We start from the raw sequence: 14097 nt of genomic DNA, 5'->3' as shown, positions 1-14097 counted from the left end.
AAAAAAAAAAGTCATGAAACAGTTTAAACATGTTAAAAACAGGACCACCTGAGCAGATTTTATCTTTTCAACTAAAGAAAACGGCGATAGACGTCCAATCCATTTGAACGGAGTGCATTTCTGTGTATTTTATTCTGATGAATAAACTCCCACCTCAGACACTTTAACCTACTGGCTGCCACTGACGGCCATAGGCGTCCAATCTATTTGAACTGTGTATTTTACAGTGTTTTGGTATATTTTATTAAAATGAATAAACTCACCTCAGAAACTTTCACATTAGCTTATTGGCTACCATTGACGGCAGCAGATGTCCGAACCATTTGAACTGTGCGTGTATTTCATTAGTATTTTTGTAAATTGTGTTCTCACGAAAAAAAAAAAAAAACCTCAGAAACTTTCACTTTTACTTATTGGTTGCCATTGTAATCTATTTGAACTGAGTATGTCTTGTATTTTATCAGCTTTTTTTGGAGTATATTCTATTATAACGAATAAACTCTCACTTCAGAAACTTATTGACCGCCATTGACGGCAATAGATGTCCAATGCATTTGTACTGTGTGTGTGTGTGTGTGTGTGTGTTCAGTGAAATTTATCAATATTTTTAATAGCTTATTATACCGAGTAAACTCTCACCTCAGAAATTCGACGTCTGATCCATTTGAACTGGGTGTGTGTATATAGTCAGTATTTTTGTATAACGAAAAAACTCACCTCAGAAACTTTCACTTGAACTTATTGGCTTTTTTGACAACGATAGACGTCCAACCTATTTTTTTTACTAAGTATGTGTATTTAATGAGTATTTTTGTCATTTTCTTATTATAAAGAACAAACTCTCACCTCAGGAACTTTTTGACTGCCGTTGACAGCAATAGATGTCCAATGCATTTGTACTATGTGTGTTTGTATGTATCTATATATTGTGCATCTTTCAACATTTGTTTTCATATATTCGATTATAATGAATAAACCCTCACCGCAGAAACTTTCATTTTAACTTATTGGCTGCTATTGACTGCAATAAGTGTCTAGTTCATTTGAAGTGTGTGTATTTTATCAGCATTTTTGTATATTTTATTATAATGAATAAACTCTCACCTTGGAAACTTTCACTTTCCCGTCTATCGCAGTCAATCCCAGTTCAAACGGATCAAACCGCTATCGTCGTACGCGACAATCAGTTCATCCGATCTCGTGCCCGATAAACCGCCGAAGCCGCTCCAAATACTGACTGTACAGTTCGATGTCGTTGTGTCCGGCGCCTTCCACCCACAGCGGCTCGACGGCTTTGGGGCAGCGCTCGAACAGCGCCGGTCCGTGCGAGAAGTCGATGACCTCGTCCTCGGTGCCATGGATCACCAGCACGGGGGATGAAATTTTGGAGACTTTCTCGATGCTGGCGAAAAGACGGATTTTGATTTAAACACGAGTCGGGAAAATGACAAAGACAGGAGATGGGGGACGGGTCTAACTTGGGGAAGGCGTCGAAGCAGTACGTCTTTTTGGTTTCGGGGAAGGCCACCCGCATGCCGGACGCGAGCGGTGAGTGGAGGACGACGGCGGCGCACTGGTAGCGCGACGCTAGGTCCACCGTGGGGACCGTGCCGATGCTTTGGCCGTATAGGATGACGCTCTCCGGGCTAGCGCCGTACCTGAGGGACCCCCACCCAAAAATGGGAACTTTATTGACAATGATAGAACTAAATTAAAGGTTTTTAACCTTTTACACTCCACGCTGTACAATAAGAGACGCCGGCGTCCCCTTGATTTCTGTGGGCCACAACGTCTGTTATACTCATTTTTGACCAGTATATAAAAGGAATAGTAGCTCTTTCATTCAACACCAGATGGCAGCACTTTCCAACGGTAACTAAATGAGTTTCCTGAGCTGACTTGAAGTTAGTGAGTTGAAGTTCGCATCAGTGGCCCCGTAACGTCTCTGCTGGTATAATCCATTTTTCCTCACAACTACATCGACATAATGGCATCACAACGACAAGGGAGAGGTAGAAGAGGGTGTAGAACACCAGAAGAGCATCCGGTCCTTGTTGTGCAATGTGTCAAATTAAAGCTAAGATGCTAAATTTTTATGATCAATCCTCAAAACTAAAGATGCCGATCGATCGGGTCCGATCATGTCATTTTCAAAGTATCGGAATCGACAAAAAAATATCGGACATGCCTTTTTTTTTTAAAAATATATTTATATTTTTTAATTAAATCGTTTCCTATTTGTATTTATCGTTACAGACAAAATGTGTTACACTCATCCAAGTCATTAGTTTAAGCTTAAAGTAGGGCTATCAAATTTATCGCAATAACAGCGGTAATTAATTTTTTTTTAATTAATCACATAAAATTATTTAACGCAATTAACGCATGCGCTGCACAACCCACTCACGCATTGTTGCGTTCAATCAATAATGGCGCCGTTTTACTTACATACAGAGTTAAAAGATAACGTAAAATGAGTAGAGTGAATTTAGGCAGTCTTTGGAGCCTTTTTATAATTGGGTAAAGCCTTAAAATCCCTCTCTCCACAATTAGAAATATCGTGGGAAGCAATGTGAGGAAGTAAGATAGTAGTTGATCATTTTCTTAACACCCTATGTTATTTTCCAACACAGAGAAGATATATCAATTGGTGCCCCTACGCACAGTCATGGTTGCACTTCCCATCATGCATTTAGCCAAAACAGTTAAATGGCTACAGTATCATTTACTGAAAGCTCAACAAATACACTACATGGCAATATTTAGTCACAATATACAGAGTCACATTTATCCTTTAAGAATTACAAGTCTTTCTATCCGTGGATCCCTCTCACAGAAAGAATGTTAATAATGTATGTGTATATGTATATCTTGAGGATTTATTGTCATAATAAACAAATACAGCACTTATGTACTGTATGTTGAATGTATATATTCGTCCGAGTTTTATATATATATATTTTTTAATGCATTGCCAAAATGTACTGTATATGATCGGGAAAAATTATCGGGAATGATTGGAATTGAATCGGGAGCAAAAAAAAGCAATCGGATCGGGAAATATCGGGATCGGCAGATACTCAAACCAAAACCATTGGGATCAGATCGGGAGCAAAAAAACATGATCGGAACAACCCTACTCAAAACTTTACTGAGATTAACAGTTTATCGGTAATCAAGCAACATGTGTGATTTTCCATACTTGCCATTTGAAATTCTTCAACTTTAGCTGGTTAAGACACTTTCGAAATGTAAAAATTTTGAGAAAACGTTCATGACAATCCTTTGATGACTTAGGAATAAAAAGATGTGCAACAAGGCGTGTTTGAACGGTTATTTTTAGCTACAAATACTCATTAAAAAATTCTCGTAAAGGGTGAAATGTCTCAATCAGTATTAGACGTCCAATCCATTTGAGTATGGTTGGATGAATGGATGATTTCATTTATCATTCTGATATGCACAAGTGTATACAGAACTAATTATCTTTGCAAGATAAAATGTGGACGTCCTGGACTGTCAATGGCAGAGTTCAGCAGTGTCTAACTAAGCCATGTTACTTTACATTTAAATAAGTATGCAGTTGACACAAATAGGAACAGCGCCCCTACCAATATGGCCACCCTGAGGCCATGTTGGCAGGGGTGATGAAAGGTCTTTTCGTGCTTCTACGAGTGAGTACGCTGTAATTTCTGATTAAAAGAAAAAAATGTAAATTTTTTCAAAATAAAGTGGTATTGGTACAGTATCAGCATCACAATCTTTGAATTGGTATCGGGAGCCAAAATATGGTATCAATGTAACACTAGTCAAAATATGTATACTTTTTATATTTCTTTAGCATTTTTGGTCCGGCGGCCCGCCAGGCTAATAAAACATTTTGGAAAACAATCATTCGCCGCAAGCCCCTCCCACGTCAAATGGATTGGATATCTATCACTGTTAGGGATGGGAATTGATAGGATTTTTACGATTCCGATTCCATTATCGATATTGCTTAACGATTCGATTCTTTATCAATTCTCTTATCGATTCTAATTTGGGGAAAAAGAACAAACGTTTTGATTGGCATCGAATTTGTCTAATCAGAACTCACAACCTTACAAACTCACAACGAAATCAAAAGAGGCCCAAAGCCTCAATGTTAACTGTGGCAATAAGTGGCAAATACACAAGAATGTGTAACATTTTACTGAAACCTTTATCTAATAGAAATAAAAAAATATTGGTATATATTGGCAGATAGGTTGTTGTTCTGCCTTTGGCAATATGTGTTAAAGCAGGGGTCCCCAAACTTTTTCCTGTGAGGGCCACATAACTTTTCCCTTCTCTGATGAGGGGCCGGGGTCAGTTTGTAACAGAAAAAGTGAGACGATTGCAGAAGTGCATAAATGTAAAAAAATTATTGTTTTTCAGAAAGCCACAATCAAATAACCCTTTCTGGATTCTTCACGGAATGAAAGTAAATAAAATAAAAATAATAATATAATAATAATAATAATTAATAATAAAAACACTATTAATTAAATAGATAATAACCAAATAACCCTCTCTGAATTCTTCAAGGAAAAAGGCCAGGAAATAAATAACACGATTGGGGGGGGGGGATCAAAATGGCCGGACCAAATGTGGAGGCGGGCCGTATTTGGGCCGCGGGCCGCAGTTTGGGCACCCGAAGAAATGCCGCATCCAAGCGAGTGAGCGAGCGAAGTGAGAGAGGGAAACACTTCTACGAGCCTACGTTCTTTGTTAATGTTAATATCTACAGAGGCAACGCCTGTATGTATCATCTTTTGTGTTGTTGTTGTTGTGTTTCCACTCGCGATCGGACACTTAAATCCAGTTGTGTAGTGGTTTGAACGATGTGCTAATGCTAGCGAACGAATGCTAACCATGCTGTTATTAGCAGCTAATCATCGCTGATTTACGTTGATGCAAACCTGTTTGTTATTGGGGACGAAATTGATTTGTTTCATTTCTATTCTTAGTTTCACTCTTCAAGTGATGGTTGAATAAAGTCAGCAAATTATACCAACGTCTTCTACATCGTCATTTGGGAGTTTAGCTAGCTGTATAGCCAGAACTGAGCTTTAGCCTCTCTGTGATGACAGCGCAGTGTATTCCCTCCCGATGCAGTTACCTCCACCTTGCAATGACTGCAAGTCGCTTTGTTGTAATTTTTCCTCGTGAAGTGAAGACACACTTTTCAGCGTTTGAACCTACGTGCTGTCATTGTTATGTTTATGGCTGCAATGCTCGTGCTAACCCGTTGTAACCTTTCATTTTCACACTCTTTCCTGGTGAAGTGTAGTCAAACTTTGGAGCGAGTGGTTCTTGGCGCCATGCTAGTTTGATGCGTCTGGACAACAAGACACGTCACGACGCAATACGCGTCTTTAGGAATCGTTAAAGGGATCGTTAAGGCTTTTTCATTGTGATGTCGAGGCCTCGAAACACTCGGAACCGGTTCTGAATTGGAATCGGATTTCGATTCCCATCCCTAATCACTGTCAATGAGTTAAGGAGTGACATGAAGTTACAGTGGTATGAAAAAGTATTTGAACCTTTTGGAATTTCTCACATTTCTATATAAAATCACCATCAAATGTGATCCAATCTTTGTCAAAATCACACAGATAAAAAAAAAGGTGTCCGCTTGAACTAAAACCACCCAAACATTTATAGGTTTTCCTATTTTAATGAGGATAGCATGCAAATGACAGAAGGGGGAAAAATAAGTAAGTGGACCCTTTGCCTAAGGAGACTTAAAGAGCAATTGAAACCAAATTTTACAATTTAAGTGTGTTTGCCCAATCACTGATGAGTGGTTTAAAGCTGCCCTGCCGACTATAAAACACACACCTGGTAAAAAAAAATTGTCTGGATGAGAAGCATTGCCTGATCATGGCTCAGTCTAAAGAGCTCTGTGAAGACCTGCGATCAAGGATTGTTGATTTGTATAAACCTGGGAAAGGATACAAAACCATCTCTAAAAGTCTGAATGTTCATCAATCGACAGTCAGAGAAGTTGTCTACAAATGGAGAGTTTGGCACTATTGCTTCTCTACCAATGAGTGTCCGTCCAACAAAGATGACGCCAAGAGTTGAGCGCAGAATACTCAGAGAGGTAAAAAAGAACCCTAGAGTGTCTGCTAAAGACTTACAGAAATCACTGGCACAGTCCAATATCTATGTGCACACATAAACTATACATAAAACTATGGCCAAGAATGTTTAATATTCGCAAAAAGGCACTTGGACACTCCACAGAAGTTTTGGCAAAATAATTTGTGGACTGATGAAACCAAAGAAGCATGGTGGAGGGAGAATCATGATTTGGGGCTGTTTTGTTACCTCAGGGCCTGGACAAAAAAAAAAAAAAACATTGTTGCTCGTTTAATGTTCGCAAAAAGGCACTTGGACACTCCACAGTTTTGGGAAAATATTTTGTGGACTGATGAAACCAAAGTTGAAGACTTAAGGAGTAATGCACAACGTCATGTGTGGAGGAAAAATGGAACAGCTCACCAACATCAACACCTCATCCCCACAGTGAAGTATAGTGGAGGGAGCATCATGATTTGGGGCTGTTTTGCTACCTTAGGGCCTGGACAACTTGCAATCCTTAATGGAAAAATGAATTCAAAAGTTTATCAGGGCGTTTTTGCGGGAAAACCTGACTGTCAGACAGTTGAAGCTAAAAAGAGGATGGCTGCTGCAACAAGACAATGATCCAAAACACAGATGTAAATCAACTCTTGAATGGTTTCAGAAGAACAAAATACACGTTCTGGAGTGGCCAAGTCAAAGTCCAGACTTTAACCCCATTGAGATGCTGTGGCGTGACCAAAAGACAGAAATTCATGTCACACTTCCCAGGAATCTGACTGAACTACAGCAGCTTTGTAGGGAGGAATGGGCCAAGATTAGACCTGATCGATGTGCCAGACTGATCTGCAGCTACAGGAAGCGTCTGGTTGAAGTTACTGTTGCCAAAGGGAGGGACACACAATTTAAAATGTGATGGTTCACTTAGTTATTTTTCCCCCTTCTGTCCTTTGTTTGCATACTATCCATATTAAAATATGAAAACAGGGAGCATCATGATTTGGGGCAGTTTTGCTACCTCAGGGCTTGGACAACTTGCAATCTTCTGTAATTGTTTGCATGCTTTCCTAATTAAAATATGAAAACCTATAAATGTTTGGGTGGTTTTAGTTAAAGCAGACACTGTTTTGTCATCAGTGCGAATTTGACAAAGATCAGATCACATTTCATTGTGATTTTATGCAGAAATGTGAGAAATTCCTAAAGGGTCAGATACGTTTCATATCACTGTATTTTGATTCGGATTCTCAAAATGGCAGGTGAAACTGCAAGGGTTTGAACGCGGCTTTGATAACAGCCTAGCAGTCTAATCAGAGGGTGTGCTAACTAATGCAACCACATGACTTTTTCGTGAGTGCATTCGCCGCCAACCTCCCACTTCAAATGGATTGGACGTCTAAAAATGATAAAGTCAATTCATGGCTGAAGCATGAAAAGACCTTTCATCACACCTACAAACATGGCCTCAGGGCAGCCATGTTGGTAGGGGCAAAGTTCCCATTAAAATCAACTGCATACTTATTCAAATGTAAGTAACTTATCTCATTGTCTTGGCCTCAGAGCAGCCATGTTGGTAAGGGCAAGGTTCCCATTAAAGTCAACTGCATACTCATTTAAATGTCAGTAACTTACCTCATTGTCTGCCATTGACAGTGCTAGACGTCCAATCCATTTGAAGTAGGAGGGTGGCAGCGAATGAACGAACGCTGCCACCCTCCTACTTCAAATGGATTGGACGTCTACTGGTGATGAATTTACAATGACTATTTCTTTACTGGCGACCATCTTGGGTGGGGCGACCAACAGTTGGGCACTAGATCTCGTACTCTCCGAATTCAATTGTGTCATTCTAGTGCCGTATCGGTACTAGTACAACATGAATCTTAACCACTTCACCTAGTGCGGAGAGTGTGCCAGGCGGCGTCGATGTCTGCGTAGAGGTTCTTTTCGCTAGGTCGGCCGCCGCTGACGCCGTAGCCCGAGTAGTCATAAGACAGGATATTGCAGTCGATGCGTGAGCCGAGCCCGATGTAGAAGCTGCTCATCTGACCCAAGTCCACCGCGTTGCCATGGGAGAACAGCACCGTGAACCTGGGAAAAAGGCGATTTTTTGTCTCAAAAACAAAACTGGTTTCGTAAAGTTTCAAGTCAGGCCCACCTGGGATTCGGCGTGCAACGTATGTACATGATTCCAATTCGGTTCCCTCGACTGGATTGAGCCAGCGTAACTTCCACGTTGTCCAGCTCCCTCTGCGTGTACTGGAATTCGGCGCGTTCCGTGAGGTGGAGATTCCAGCGCTGCTGCGAAGAAGGGCTGGACGGCGTCGGGTCCTGGATGAAGGCGTAAGTAGGTTCCGGCGGTAGGAAAGCCAGTTTGGCCGCGATGCGGCTTGGGCACGGCGGGCAGCAGAATAAGCCGCAGAGCTCGCTGATGGATAGCCCGTTCATAATTTGCTGTGGAGATGTGAGGTGGTTAACTCATTGGTTGACACTGACGGCAACTGGCATCCAATACGTTTGGACTGGTAGAGACTGTAGAGATTAGGGTTGTTCCGATCATGTTTTTTTGCTCCCAATCCGATCCCGATAGTTTGAGTATCTGCAGGTCCCTGTATTTCCTGATCCGATTGCTTTTTTTTTAAACTCCAGATTCAATTCAATCATTCCCGATAATTTTTCCCGATCATATACATTTTGGCAATGCATTAAGAAAAAAATGACTAAAACTCGGACGAATATATACATTCAACATACAGTTAAAAAGTACTGTATTTGTTTATTATGACAACAAATCCTCAAGATGGCATTTACATTATTAATATTCTTTCTGTGAGAGGGATCCACGGATAGAAAGACTTGTAATTCTTAAAGGATAAATGTGACTTTGTATATTGTGATTAAATATTGGCATCTAGTGTATTTGTTGAGCTTTCAGTAAATGATACTGTAGCCATTTAACTGTTCTGCCCAAATGCATGATGGGAAGTGCAACCATGACTGTGCGTAGTGGTACCAATTGATATATCTTCTCTGCGTTGGGAAATAACATAGGGTGTTAAGAAAAAGATCAATTACTACCTTTCTTCCCCACATTGCTTCCCACGATATTTCTAATCGTAGGGAGAGGGATTGTAAGGCTTTAGCCAATTAAAAAAAGGCTCCAAAGGCTGGCAAAATTCACTCATTTTACGCTGCCTTTTAGCTCTATATATAGGTATAACGGCGCCATTACATGTTGAACGTGGCATTGCGTGAGTGGGTCGTGCAGCGCATGCGTTAATTGCGTTAAATATTTTAACATGATAATTTTTAAAAAAAAATAATTACTGGGATAAATTTGATAACCCTACCTTAAGCCTAAACTAAAGACTCTATATGAATGTAACATTATGTCTGTAACGTTAACTACAATTAGAAAACGATTTAATTTAAATATATATATATACATATATTAAAAAAAGGCATGTCCGATATTTTTTTGCCGATTCCGATACTTTGAAAATGACGTGATCGGACCCGTTCGATCGGCATCGATCGATCGGGACATCTCTAGGAGAGATCATTTGCTGCCATTCCAAATGGAATGGGCGTCTGTTGCTGTCAATGGCAGTGAATGGTTAAATATAAAGCGCACTTGATGCAGTATTTTTACTGTTAAATAATATTCATGCATTTTTTTGGGGTTGCAATTTTCACTAGAAATGCATTTGTGCAAATGCAAAAAGTAAAATTTGAAAAGCACATATAGACATATATAATATTTATATTTATAGGGCCGCAACGATTGATCGATTAACTCGAGTAATTCGATTAGAAAAAAAGATTCGAATTAAATTTTCTCTGGAGTATTTTTTTAATTAAAGTGGCGTTGTAATGGTTTGTTTTGAAAGTGTTTAGTTTTCTTGATTTGGGAGCATACACTGCCCTGTAGTGGCAACAGTGAATATGATACAACTCATTTCACGTAGCTGAATCCAGCTACTCCCTGCTAAGACCAACATAAGCTAAATTTTTGTTTGAGCTAATTTTTTTTTTTTTTTGTGCATTCGGAATTTAGTTTATTGGGAAATTTAGCCGTTTTTTTGGTGCAAATATGTGTTTGAACCACTTGTTAAGAGAACTGTTTAAAAAAAAAAACTAAAAAATATAGCATTTAAGCTAGCAGAAATTTGCTATGTAATTGTTCTTTTGTTGTACTTAGATCCTCATTTATACCGTTTGAGGCTTAGCTCAGGTATTTTAATTTTTTTCTATGTTCCTTATCCGATTACTCGATTATTCGAACTAACTAGTTCATTGATTAATCGACAACTAAAAAAATCGATAGCTGATGCCCTATCTATGGTAAAATGGTAAATGGTGTTATACTTATATAGCGCTTTTCCACCTTATCATTATGTATATTATATATATATATATATATATAAGGGCTGTCAAAATGACCGTGTTAACGGGCGGTAATTAATTTTTTAAATTAATCACGTTAAACTATTTGACGCAATTAACGTACATGCCCCGCTCAGACAGCTTTAAATGACAGTACAGTGAAATGCCCACATGTTAATTGTGTTTTATGGAGTTTTGCCGCCCTCTGCTGGCGCTTTGGTGCGACTGATTTTATAGGCTTCAGCACTCATGAGCATTGTGTAAGTAATTATTGACATCGACAATGGCGGGCTACTAGTTTATTTTTTGATTGAAATTTTTACAAATTTAATTAAAACGAAAACATTAAGAGGGGTTTTAATATAAAATTTCTATAACTTGTACTTCCATTTATCTTTTAAGAGCTACAAGTCTTTCTATCCATGGATCGCTTTAACAGAATGTTAATAATGTTCATGCCATCTTGTTGATTTATTGTTATCATAAATACAGTACTTATGTACCGTATGTTGAATGTATATATCCGTCTTGTGTCTTATCTTTCCATTCCAACAATAATTTACAGAAAAATATGGCATATTTTATAGATGGTTTGAATTGCGATTTTTAAGCTGTAATTAACTTGATTAAAAAATTTAATCGTTTGACAGCCCTAATATATATATATATATATTATACTTTTTTAACATGACAAATGCACCCAAAAAAAACTCATTGTTGCAATGTGTCTTCTTCAATTAAGGCGGAAAAACTAAAAAAAAAAAAAAAAAGTTTAAATTTGCTTTTTTTCTCCCACTGTTTTGAGACATCAAATAATTCTAATTCTATTATTTGTTCATAATAATAATTTGTATTATTTAATCGTACTGTAATTTAATAAGGCACCTTCTTCGGCTCGGGTGGAAAAAGTAAAAAGCCCCATTTATAAAAAGTACATACATGTTTAGGGACTTAAACTAACACATTTTATTTTTGTTTTTTTAAAAAACATTTTTACTAGCAATGACAATTTTTGCAAAATAATCTTCCGTTAAGGAAGAAAAAGTAAAAATTCTGATTTGAAAAGATAAAAGGTACATATGAATGGAATTTAAAGCAACACTATGTAACTTTCCAATCTTCATTAAATATTTTCATAATATTTGTGATGATACATCAACAGACTAGTTGAACGACACCTCTTTTATATCGTAACCGAACTTGTTAGCGCTGACGAGTTCGGGTTGATGGTGTTTGGCCACACTAAGTCACTCGTTTGCTAACAGTCATATGCTATTGTTCAGCCAGAACTGGATTCATTACCTGATTACTATTCATCATTCACACAGCTGCTGGAAACAGAAATGTTGTTTAATACATCTGCAGGCGACCTTGAGATCATGATTTTACGACACTGTGCGGGTGTGCGTTGGTCCTCATGGGAAACGCAGTCTCCCTTAAGGCAAAACACTACCACTTTTGTCCACCGGCGTCGCTAAACTCGAACAAAACTGAAAAGTTACCTAGTGTTGCTTGAAGTAAAACTTTCCTTTTTGAGGCATCACAAGAAATGTAAATTTTACAATGGATCCTCTTCCGCTGGGGTGGAGGAAGTAAAAAAGTCTTATTAAAAAATGTATAAGGTAAATGTATATTTAAGTAGTTTAGGTAAAGCTTGGTTTTACGTATTTTTCTAACCATTTTAATATTTTACTTAGTTGTTCCCACTCTCATATAACAAATATGCTTACAATGAAATTTAACGTAAGCCCAAGAAGAATCAGTACAAAACAATGAAGTAAAAAGATCTTCAGAAAAAAATAAAACATAACATTTAGTTAAAGAACATGCTAAGTAGAAAAATAAACAGTAAACAAATGAAATTAATGTTAATGAAAAGTCTGAAAAAAAATCGAATACTGAAGTATAGACAAAAAGTATTTTTAATAGTTTTTTTTCTTTTTTTTAATCGTCACTTAAATGAAAATTACTACTCGAGACTTGGAAATGGGCACAATGTCGGTTTACCTGTTAAGTGGCGTCTTTTCGCAGGTCAATTAAAATGTTTTGTCCGAAACAATTGACGTCTTCTTCAGCGAAACCAAGTAGTCCAACCTGGAAATACTTCTTTACCGCATAAAAGTTAGACTCAAGTCCTGCTGCTCTCACTCATTTTGTCGAGAGATAAATTTGAGATGAACGCTTCCCAGAAGTGAAATAGCAGGGTTACCAGTTTGTAAAAATAAAGCAGCGTAATGGTTGGCTCCCGTACCACTGACGTCACAATAGAGCCCAGACAATGTCCGCTAAAGCTAACCGGGCTAACGTTAATCTTTACCGGTTCAGAACTACAAAAACCTGTTCTTAAGGCGATAAAATAAGACAAAAAGAAACGAGGACGCAGTTTCCATTGCGTGTCGTGTTATCTTGGCGAACGTCCATGCGACGCCGGTGTGTCCACTTGTCTCGGAATTTGTTTTTAATCCATGTTCGTGCCGTGTTGTGGTTTGCCTGTCTCGCCGCATACGGAAGTGACAGATGACCGGATATGACGTATGAGGCATACGCGCTGTGAGCCAGCGAGGACGCGCGTCGTCATTTGTCGGCCATTTTGCGTCGGTGAGGTTCGCCAATGATCACTTTTTTTTGTCAATACAGCGTGCAACTAGAAATAGTTCATAAACTTTAAATAGAATAGAACTTAATTTAAACTTTAAATAGAATAGAACTTAATTGTCATTGTCAGCAAGAACGTTGTCAACAACGACATTTGACGTGGCACTCATAAGCAGATTTTAAGGGGGGGCCAGGGGAGTCAGGCCCCCCTCGTGGCTGAAAAGTGTCATTGCATGTATCCCATATATAAATATATATATATATATATGTTGTAAAGCAATAAAAGAAACAAAAATGAATGAAATCAACAACAAAAAACACATTTTTATAATGGGTCAAAATTGTTTTGAGCACCTTAGACAGTCATTTGCTTTGCATATATATGTATATATGTAACATAGTTAAAAAAAAGAGTTTTATAAAATCCAGTTAAATTGAGAAATGCGTCATCTTGTGGTGCAACCGCGTAATTGCAGGTGCACTTGCTGCAAGTGGTTGTGGGAATGTATCCACTTCAGTCGTCGTGGATTCGTTCTCAAGGTAACATGTGCTGAAGTCTGTGGGCAAAGTTTTCATGATTTAATTGAGAAATAAGAAAATTCAAGTGGCTGGCTTCGTTTAGTTAGCGTATGTGAGTCTCTAGGTGGTATCAGTGTTCATTGTTTTTTTGTGTATATTGCACCGTTTTATCCACTACATGAGCGAAGCCATTCACAAGTATTGACTTGCTAAATGCTAACGCAATGCTATTTTTCTAGATTCTGTTGCCCACGTGACGTTGCCTTTTTCTTTTTCCCCTTGCTGCAAATGCATAGGTAGGTTGCAGAAGTTTGTGAAAACATTATTTTGTATTCAATTTGCAATTGCTTAGTGTAATATGGAAAAAAAATGTTGCTCTATTTGTTGGAAACTACAGTGTATTTTTGTTTATTATAAAAGAAATGTACCACTATACGATCACAGTATTGGAAGTGAGTCGTCGTGGATTCGTTCTCAAGATTCTGTTGC

General features: G+C 38.3%; 1 protein-coding gene across 1 annotated transcript; it reads right to left on the bottom strand.

Annotated features, from left to right (window-relative positions):
* Positions 1-348: 348 nt before the first annotated feature.
* Positions 349-12989, bottom strand: abhd17ab (abhydrolase domain containing 17A, depalmitoylase b). The gene is made up of 5 exons (XM_057842328.1): positions 12502-12989; positions 8267-8562; positions 8005-8199; positions 1479-1658; positions 349-1402 (listed from the first exon to the last, which is right to left on the bottom strand). The coding sequence occupies exons 2-5, from the start codon at positions 8554-8556 to the stop codon at positions 1189-1191; spliced, it is 879 nt and encodes a 292-aa protein (XP_057698311.1). The 5' UTR covers positions 8557-8562; positions 12502-12989; the 3' UTR covers positions 349-1188.
* Between the last annotated feature and the right edge of the window lie 1108 nt (positions 12990-14097).

Source organism: Corythoichthys intestinalis, chromosome 7 (assembly GCF_030265065.1).
Source record: "Corythoichthys intestinalis isolate RoL2023-P3 chromosome 7, ASM3026506v1, whole genome shotgun sequence".
Classification (NCBI taxonomy): Eukaryota; Metazoa; Chordata; class Actinopteri; order Syngnathiformes; family Syngnathidae; genus Corythoichthys; species Corythoichthys intestinalis.
This window is presented reverse-complemented; position numbering and strand designations above follow the sequence as displayed.